Source organism: Gossypium raimondii, chromosome 11 (assembly GCF_025698545.1).
Source record: "Gossypium raimondii isolate GPD5lz chromosome 11, ASM2569854v1, whole genome shotgun sequence".
Classification (NCBI taxonomy): domain Eukaryota; kingdom Viridiplantae; phylum Streptophyta; class Magnoliopsida; order Malvales; family Malvaceae; genus Gossypium; species Gossypium raimondii.
Window position 1 is genome coordinate 51,713,112 of NC_068575.1, and position 10,234 is coordinate 51,723,345.

The following is a 10,234-nucleotide window of genomic DNA, read 5'->3' on the forward strand; positions in this document are numbered from 1 at the left end:
TCCCTTTACTTCATCATGTACTTAATTTTGGAGGGGGAGAAACAACAAACTCAAGGGATCAGAGAGCCAGCTGCTTGATCAAGTCAGCATGCATCTTTATGGTTTTTCAAACATTGTTTATGACACAGTAAATCTAAATCTTGTGAATGCTTGGAAACTTGACATTGATTTTGTATAATTGCTGTAATTTTGTAACAACATTGATGCTTGCTTTGGATAATAAAATAAGACCAAAACCTATCTGACATATACCAATTGGAGCACAGCAATTGCAGCATCTTGGCCACAGTTCCAATTTCCAAGCGTGGTGTTTCCCAAATTTCCTTGTAAGTGAGCTAACATCACTTCAGAGTGAAACACTTGAATAAATAGCTCTTAGTGCAGTACACAAAAGATTAAAGCATACGAAAACAATATTTGTTGACCTTGAAGAAAACCATTTCCATTGAAATCCAAATTTTATGCCGAAGTAAACAAACATATACAGAAGGGAACTTTTAGGCTATAAAAGTGCATCTTCTTGAGATCAGAGATATTGCCTGCCTTTAATATACAGCAGAAATGGATCTCTAAATTAAAAGAAGAAGCAAGCCTGTATAAGAAAGTACATATGTGAAACACAACTAGTAAGGCAGATTTATAGACACGATGCAATTAAAGTCAAAATACTGGTAACTGCTGAAAATGTAAATGTGCCGATGATGAGCAATTGCCTCAATCTCCGTTAGTTGGGGGATGCACGCATGCGCAGAAGGGCGATTTCTTCTTCTTCTGGCTACTTTTTACCCCACCATATAGATAGTCCCGCAACAAAACTCTTCTTCTACGCTCAGTGATTCTGGTTTGCGCTTTGCTTTCTTTTTTATCATCAAGATTCAGTAAGAAAAACTGTATCTTCTGCACCTCCAACTGCAACCGGCCAATCTTTTCGGACCCTCTTCTTGCTTGTTCTGATACTCTTCGTCTCCTCACGCTCCCATTCTCATCTGGTTCTAGTGCAGATTTCCCATCAAACGACCAGGAGCCATCTTCAACGTGTGTCATCAATTTGCGATTGACATCAAATAACTTCGTGATGGCTTCTTCAGCTTCTTCTAGCTGCTCCTTAACTGTACCATATTCAATTCCTTTCCCCTTTTTGCCTGTCTCAATTATCTCTACCTTCTTCTTCAGGTCCTGCACAGTTATTTGAAGGTTAGCCAACTTTTGCACATCAGAATCAAGTCTTTCTAAAATCTTCCTCTTGCTTCCGTTATTGTTGGGCTCTGCAAATCTCTTAGAGCTCTCTTTATCTACACCCAACTCCTTCACAAGAGATTCTGTAGAGGGAGTTCTGCCCTTGCCTGCCTTCACAGTTCCAATCTGTTGGTAGTCAGTTGGTGCAGTGGCCATCTTCTGGGCCTTGCTGACTTTCAGGTCGGCATTAGCATCATGGTCAGCAGTTTCCCACAACTCAAGCGTCTCAGTATCAACCTCTGCAGCAGTTCCTCTCCTGCTTAACCCATAAGACGAGCACTCAGATACCTGATCAAGTATAATGTCTTTTGTCATCATCTCATTTTCTTCAGAAATTTCAGGTGTTGGTCTCTGCATGTTGACATTGTTACTGAGCCCATTGCCAAGTTCCTCCTCTTCTTGTCTAGCACTTACGTGCCTCTTTGCTCTAACACTTTCTCCACTAGAGCTGCTTCCATATCTTAATTCTTCAATCTGTCTTGTAGCAGTCTCTAGTTTGGAATTGAGATTTAAGTTCTCCAGCATTGCAAGCTTTTCCATTTCCAGAACTGCTTTTTCAATAGCTTTAATTCTCATATGGATACCCTGCAAGTCGGAAAAGCCATTGGGAACCAAGCCAATTTGACCTTCACTTGTTGGCTGACAGTTTTCAGCATGAAATTCAGTCCCCAGATTGGGGTCCTGGAAAACAAGACAACTGTAAGTCAAAGATTAAAAGTTCATAGCCATTCAAGATCCATGGCACTGTTAACATAGATGATAACTTACTGACAAAGTCCCATTTACATCCAACTTATTCAGATCTAAATAGAACTAGCTAGGCCTTGCACAAGTGAAACAAACCCAGAAACACACATATCCCAGTTAACACAAAGATTAAGAAAACAAATAGTTGGGGGAAAACAAGAAGAGGAATTTTACTATATGGTCACAGGCTAACCGCTAATATGGCCCCTAAAAGGTCATAGAAACAACGGTGCCAAACATTAATTCAATAAAAATACTAAATAAATTTCACCTTAGGAACAAGAAGTTCAAAAATTATCGTTGGTAAACATATTCTGGTGCCAACTTGGAGAATTAGGGGCAAAAATTTGCTAGTGTAATAAACCATTACATGCTCAAAGACAAGTGGTTAGCTTAGAACATAAGTTGTATATTCAACCAAATAGCATGAAGAGGTCCATATTGCTTTCACTTTTTTAAAATTTAAAATGCAATCGAACAGATATTACCTCTTCATTATAATCTGTAGGAAGTTCAGGATGCAAAAGAGTTCGACTCTCCAAAGATGTCACGCTATCCAAGAGAGAAACAATTGCAGGAACATATGCTGCCAACTGAGCTTTAAGTCCTCCATTCTCGCATTCCAAGCTTCTAACACTTCTTTCCAGCTCTTCTACCTCCATGGCTGTGGAATTTCTTGTACTTTCAAGGAATTTGCATTCCTTCCCGAGCTCATGAGCCTTCTCTTCAAAAATTACTTCACGTATAGCTGAAGTCTGTAGCTCATCAAACCATGCAGCAGCCTGAGTTTCCCAAATTTCAACTTTAATTCTTTCCTTCTGTAGTTCAAAGCTCAAACTCTCCTCCCTGTGTTTGCTTTCTTCAAGCTCCTCATTCAATTTCAACAATTCAACCTCAAGTTTCTGATTAGCCTGACTAATGCTTTCAGTCTCCTTAATTTGATGATCATAGTCCCCAGATAGTTTCAGAATTTGCCTCTTTTGATCTTCTCCTATCAGCTTGACCTCCTCAAATTTAGTCTGCAGATCCTCCAAAACTTTATGCAGCTGGGCTGTCTCCTTTTGACTCGCACTGAGCATTTTCTCTACTTCCAATAGCGCAATCTCCCTCTGGCACAACAGATCCTTCCCCCTTGCAACTTCATCATTTAGCTGATCACCAACAGATCTAACTGAAACCAGTTCATTCTCCAATTTTTTCATTGAATCCTTGAGATTTGAATTTTCCATTTGCAAATCTTCAAATTTTCTCTCCATCATCTTCAGTTTTCCCTCAAGATCATTATTGAGACATTTGAGTTTACCCAGATTGTCATTTAAATACTTTATTTCCTCAAAATTATTAGCAATAATATCCTTCAAAATGAGAGAAATGTTACTTTGAGATATTGCTTCGCAAATTACAGCATGATTTTCATCTTCTAGATTATGTTTCTGCTTGCCCAAGTCCAAAACTTCCTTCATCAAAGATCTTTTCTCATCTAGCACCTTGCAGTTGTCTTCCAGTGAAGTCTGATATTGCCTTTGCAAGGCTAACAGTTGCCCACGAACACTTATCAATTCAGTCTGCAAAGCGTCTTCTCTTTGGTTTACCTCTACCACTTTTGATCTCAGTACTTCATTCATATCCGCAAGTTTTTCAGCTCTGATCAGCAGCTCCGAAAACTGCACAGACTGAACCTTCAACTCCTGCCGTACTGAGTTCTTCTCAGCAGCAAGAGTTTCTGCCTCTAGTTTCAGTTGCCCAAGCAGTGCAATAAGAACTGAATTCTCAATTATGAACCGCTGATTTTCATCCAGAGACTTCAAAAGTGAATTTTGCATTTCTTGGAGTCTGCCAAATACACAGTCAAGAACTAATTGGTCTTGTTTGATCTTATCATCACAACCATGGATATCATCAATCTCAAGAGTCCTTGACATCTGATAAAGCCCCATTCTCAGTATGGTAATTTGATCGAATAAGGCTTTGATCTCCACCTGCTTTTCACAATTGCCAAGCTCCAATTCAGAGATAAGTTTTTCTGACAATTTGGAGGCTTCCAAGAGTTTCCTACACTCAAGCAATAGGGACATATTCTTGTCTTCCAGATCTTGTGCACATTTCTGCAAGATAAAAATGTCAACATGAGCATTCATGGCCTTGTCCAGTTCTTCTTCATATTCTTTCTTCCTGAGCAGACTTTCCCCTTGTAGGACATGGATCTGTGATTCCATAGCAGTTTCTCGGGTTCTACTCAACTGCACAAAACTCGCATGTTGCTGCATTTCAGCCTCTAGTGACTTTTGTAGCTCTTCCACTTCACGAAGTGTTGATTCTCTCTCTTTCTCCAGACCTACATGTTTTTCTTCTAGTCCCATATATCTTTTCTCTAAATCTTCCAGCCTTTTCTGATTGACATCCAACTGAGAAATCAAACCTTCTCTTTGTGTTATCAGGCCAGATTTCTCATCACCAAGCAACAAGAATGAGTTTTCTAGGCTCCTTATTTTTTGCCTCAGTACTTCAAGTTCAGCATTAGCATCAAAAAGGGTATTCTCCAGAAAGTTATTCTTCTCAGAAAGCTTCTCCATATTCTCAGTTGCAGTCTGTAACTGAGAAATGAGTGTGTCCTTCTCAGCAGCAAGAGTGGATTTCTCTCTCAAAAGCGATTGACAAGATTCTTCTATTGTCTTTACTCTCCCCCGAACACCTTCTAGCTCAACATTCAAATCTGAGAGTGAATTCTCTAAAAGGGCATTTTTCTCAATAAGTTTCTCCATGATTTTCAACTTCTCCAGGAGGGCCAGTTTTTCATCTCTTTCTCTTTCGCAGACATCTTTTAGCTCTGTGTTCTCATCCCACAATTCCTTCACAGTTGATGCAAAGTTTTCAGGATTTAAGCAAACTGACTGAAGCTGCCCTGTCATATCCTGGTGTCTCTTGTTTAAGTCATTGAGCTCCTCTTTCAAACAGTAAATTTCTTGCTGAAGTGCATTTCTTTGGTCCACTCTAAGTTCAACCTCTGCTTCAAGTTTTGCAATAGTCTCCCTTAAGCTTAATATCTCATCTTGCAAATTTTGTATGGACATTGCTGAACTTAAATTGAGTTTGTTCAGCCCTGTGTTTTCCTCCTTGACCCTCTGTAGCTCATCCTCTAAATTCTGATTACGAGTTTCAATGTCCTGCAAAATTTGAGCCCTATTCTGAAGCTCCATGGCCAGAGATCTGAGTTCTTCCTGAGACTGAGAGTGCAAATGCTGCAGAGTTTGAAATGCTGTTTCAGCCTCCATAAATCTCAGGCGCTCCTCTTGTATGGAGGCCCAAAGCCTCCCCAACTCCTTGTGCTTCTCCGTTAGTTCTTGGCTTTGATCCCCCATCTTCTGCACCAAAGACTCCACCTCAGTATGCAGACTCTGATTGGTTCTCTCCAACAGACTACACCTTTCTTCTGCACCTTTTAACTTTGCAGCCCCATCATCTATCTCACTTTTGAGCCTTTGAGCCTCCTCCTGGGCACATCGAAGTCTGTTTTCCAGGATAGAAATTGTCTCCAAGCACTGCTGGTACTGAAGAGCAGCTGCTTCCTTATCTTTGGTCAGCTCAACAACTACTTGCTTTAAAGTTTCAACTTCACTTTCAGCTTTCTCAGCTCTTTCAGTCATTGTTCTGGCACTTTCTTGAGCATTTGACAATTTTTCTTCTAGATCGCTTATTGTCTCTGAACACTGCTTGTATCTAGCAAGAGCATCCTCCTTTTCAGCTTCTACTCTAGAAAGGTCCTGCTTTAATGCTTGAGCTTCTGTCTCGGCTTTACTAGCTCGCTCATTCAGTTCTCCAGCATCTTTTTGAGCATGAGAAATACTATTCTCAAGATTATTTATCTTCTCCAAGCACTGCTGGTATTGAACATGATTAGCTTCTCTTTCAGCCTGTAATTTGGTGAGGGCATCCTTCAAAGTCTGGACTTCAGCTTCAGCTTGACTTGCTCGTTCATTTAATCCCTTGGAATCCTCTTGTGCACGAGAGACTTCTCTCTCTAGGTTAGTTAATCTATCCAAGCTCTGCTGGTACTCAAGTAGGCCTGCTTCTTTTTCAGCTTCTAATCTCGCAAGAGCATTCTTCAAGGTTAAAATCTCCATCTCAGCTTTACTTACACGTTCAGACTCAGATGGGACTCGAACCCTGAGATCAGAACCATCATCGTCTTGCAGACTTCTTTCTTTCTTCTCTACATCATGAAAGTTGAGAATTTTTCTAGCCCTTCCTTCCGCAAACTTGACATGATTTGTAGATTCTTCGGAACCTAATACATAATTGAAATGTTTCAGACCCTTTCTGCTCATTGGAGATTCAGATTCTTCTGAGAATGCTACATTCCTCTTGATAGCATGCGAAGAGATCCCCACAGAATCCTTCTGCAGCTCATCAGGCTCCAAATATGCTCGTACAAGTGGCGTCATCTCAGGTGTACAGGGATCAACCTCTGGAGCAAAACCTCCCGGCGAGTCATCTGCAAACACCATGGGAACTTGGTTCGGAAATACTTCAGCCATGGTCTGATGAGCCTGACGAAGCACCCCAGTTGCATGATCATATCTTTCAGCCAATGCACGGTATGCTCGATAAAACTCTTCAACCAATTTCATTAACTCTGGCCGTTTCTTGTAATACATCTCTGCTCGCCTGGCAAAGGAATCAGCATCTTCTTCAATGAGCTTGATCATTTGTTTGACCTTCGTATCCATATCTGTTCAAGCAGAAAATAATTCAACAGGTCAAAAACAGGCATAAGGAGAAAGAATGAATATTTCAATACTGCAAACTGCACAAAATTATAAAACCAGAGAAAGTGCAATATCATTGGCCTTTAATTAATCAATTTAGCTCTTTCAAACTTGATTTGATTAATGAAAGCCACCAAGCAAAGATGATTATACGCTTTACCTTGTGGCCTAATACAGACTCACATAACATACCAAGCTTCTAAACAAAGCTCCCATACACATTTTAACTTAACTGTTTCCACTCAACTGTTTATAGCTCTATCACATCATTACTTCTTATAACAATAAAACAATTGCAAGAATGGTAATGATTTATTTTGAATCTAGTGGCAATGATCATCGATCAGGGTACCTGTGAGATTCTCCTGTAGCCATTTAGAATTTTTCCGGCTTATGTGGCTGTTCCACCACCATGAGTACATGCCTTTTGAATCCGCGCGTTTCACAGTTGCCATGACTTCAGTCCTCAACAACACCACTTCCTGGTTCTGGCCACAGATTAGAATTCTCAATTGTGAGAACTAGGTGATGGATCAGCCAGGAGCAAGTTTTTTCGACTGCAAACTAGCGAGTTCTAATATTGACAAATTAAATGAAGTCTTGAAATCTCTCAGCCCTTGTGCTTATTTCCTGATATCCAACAAACAAAAAACCAAATAATTCAGGTTTGACATGAAGCAAAAGCATTACTTGGATAACATGATCAGGAACTTCAAAAGATCAAGCAGAAATGGCAGAAAGATAACCTGATATAATCCAACAGTCCAAATATGTCAAGGAGCAACCTGATAACCGGCAACTGTTGAATCCAAAAGCCACAAGTTACCTAATCAAGAAAACGCATATTAGAACAGGTAAGTAGAATCTGATCAATCCGAAAAAAAATGCTTAAACTTAAGCATAACATAAGAAACATCACAAACCATCTGATCGTCATGAAATTAGTTAAATTTTATTAACTTAAGCATAATTCAACAGCTAAATTACCTGAGAAAGCTTACATAACTAAAGAAAAATAAAGACTAACAAAAACCATCGATTACTATTCTTTTTTTTAATATACAAAACCATTAAATACAGCACACAGGAAACGTAGAATAGAATTAAAAAGCTTACTATAGTTTTTTTGTCTTTTAAAAGAATGGTTTCTGGGTTTTGATCATAAGCACCTGTTAATGAACAAAAAATCAGCTTTTTCCAGTTTCAACCCATTTCCAAGTGACCTTCCTCTGCTACAACTCTCCCTTTCATTTTTTTCTTTTTCTCTATCTAAGCTGATTTTGGCTGCTTTTTTACGCTGGGAATTTGGTGCTATTTGAGAAGGATGTCAAAGGGAATAGAAAAAAAGACAAAAAGGATGGCCAAGGCAAAAAAAAACCCATTAAAAATAGTAAACCAAAAATAAATATATTTATTAAGCAAATAAATAGAAATGGAAAAAGAATAGGTATGTATTCGATTTAGTTGTATTGCAGCCACTTGAAGAAAGAGAAAAATTAACAGGGAAGAAAGAATCAAACGGCTTAATGGACAACAAATGACGATTTTGTCCCTTTGTGTTTAAGGTTTCGTAACTGCTGTTCCTCGTGTTTCTTTCTATGTTGGGTTTTGATAAAATTTCGTTTTAGGAATTAAAGAAAAAAAAACAAGAAGAAGGAGATTGTGTTACCATAACAGTCAAACCCACTTTGATTCTTCCATTTTTTCCATTCTACTATTAAACAATTTCTGTGTATCCTTTGGAGGGATAATCATTTTTTTTAACTTAAAATTAAGACTAATGTTTAAAACTTCCATTGCCTTCTCTTATTTTATTATAATTATATAATTATCTGTTTTGCAATATTTATTTTGATTCAATTCTATATATTTAAATTCTTTATATTTGGATAAATATACTTATTCAGTATATGTGATATTTATGTAAAATGATGTCATATCAATAATTATATTAGTGATATGTAAAATTTGGATCAAATCAACATTTAATGTATAAAATAAAAATTTGTATATAATATTACTTTTTGAACAAAATTAATGTATAATTTTGACTATTATCCCTTTTAATAACTATTCAAAATTTAATAGGATGATAATGATGAGATATTGTGTTAATTACTTGGAGACGGATTATATTATATTGATACAATATAAGGGGTAAGAGATGGGGTAATACGATCATGTATTATATGATATTGTAATATATATATATAAGTTAAATTTGTGTATATAAATTTTGAATATTTTATTTTACAATAAAATAACAACGGTTGAATTACATCAAGATTAGTTAAGTAATGGTAATTACATGAATAAAATTTCTCACAAGTGTTGAATTAACTTAACTTTATCAAAAGATTTAATTTAATTGCTCACTTTGTAATTTATGTCACATTTTAATGAAAGACTCAAATTCGAACTTTAAAAATAAAAGAAACAAACACGATAATATCAAACCAAAGTCAATTTAAATGTCAACAGAAGTATAACTCTATATGCACCATTGATCTCTCCCTTTTTCTTTTTCTTTTTTTCTTCGAATAAATTACATGCCTTGGCTATCAAGTTATTGATTCAGGGATGTGTATGAAAAAAGAAAAAGTAGCAATATTCAAAGCTCTTTTCTAATTGTTGGTTAGTACGTAGCTAGCTAATTTAGTGAAAATGCTTTAAAACGAAAAAAGGTGGTTCACAATGAATCCGGAAAAAGAAGAAGGAAAGAAAGGGTACTTTTGGTAAACGAGAATCTTGAATGGTAGGCAAGTATGACACGGTGTCGTTCTTTTAAATTTTGGTTGAAGCGGAGCGGCATTCCTGGGGCGGTGAGGACGGTCGTCTTTCGTCACATTACTAAAAAAAATGGTTTTGGAGAATTATGACCACGTGTACAAAGGTTAAAGCCTGACAAATGTGGAAAAAAGATAAAATCAGATCATTGTTTAGTTTAAAGTTCAGCAACTGGAATGCGAGGGCCGCTACCACTACCAGCGGTGACATGGGTCCACTTTTATTCCATGGAAAAGGATTGTTGGGCGGTGAAGATGGGTCAATTATGACAACAGGCTGGGCATCTTAAACAAAAGCTATCCTTCCCTAAATTATTTTGTGCTATTATTGATTCATGTGTCTAATAAGATCTATAATCCAATCAATTGCTTCATGCTTTCAGATTTATTCAATTCCAATTTCTTTTTCTTGTTGGAATCTTTAAAAAGGGTGAAAAAGAGATGGTTAGAAGTTGGCAAATCAAACTTAAAAATCTGTAATTATTTGTAATTAGTGATATGTTGGGATAATTATTGTAATTGGAGCTCCCAATTTCAATTTTCAATTTTAGGAGAAGAGGGTGAGAATTGAAGTAATTACACCCTAGTCTAGTTTAAAAATATATTTTATACAAGTTATAAAATTTTTATTATAAACATGAATATGTATGAGTGTTTGAAATGATTATAGCAAAAATTTTCTTATATTACAAATCCTAA

At 37.2% G+C, this 10,234-nt stretch overlaps 1 protein-coding gene across 2 annotated transcripts; it reads right to left on the minus strand.

Moving 5' to 3' along the window:
• Positions 1–416: 416 nt before the first annotated feature.
• On the minus strand, positions 417–8,143 carry LOC105803132 (protein NETWORKED 1D). 2 transcript variants are annotated; one of them, XM_012635145.2, is made up of 5 exons: positions 7,919–8,143; positions 7,496–7,575; positions 7,102–7,379; positions 2,472–6,712; positions 417–1,917 (listed from the first exon to the last, which is right to left on the minus strand). In XM_012635145.2, exons 3-5 carry the CDS (start codon positions 7,202–7,204, stop codon positions 715–717), a joined length of 5,547 nt encoding a protein of 1,848 aa, XP_012490599.1. In that variant the 5' UTR covers positions 7,205–7,379; positions 7,496–7,575; positions 7,919–8,143; the 3' UTR covers positions 417–714. The 2 variants fall into 2 exon arrangements, with proteins under 2 accessions (XP_012490599.1, XP_012490598.1); XM_012635144.2 differs by having other exon boundaries at positions 7,866–8,143.
• Between the last annotated feature and the right edge of the window lie 2,091 nt (positions 8,144–10,234).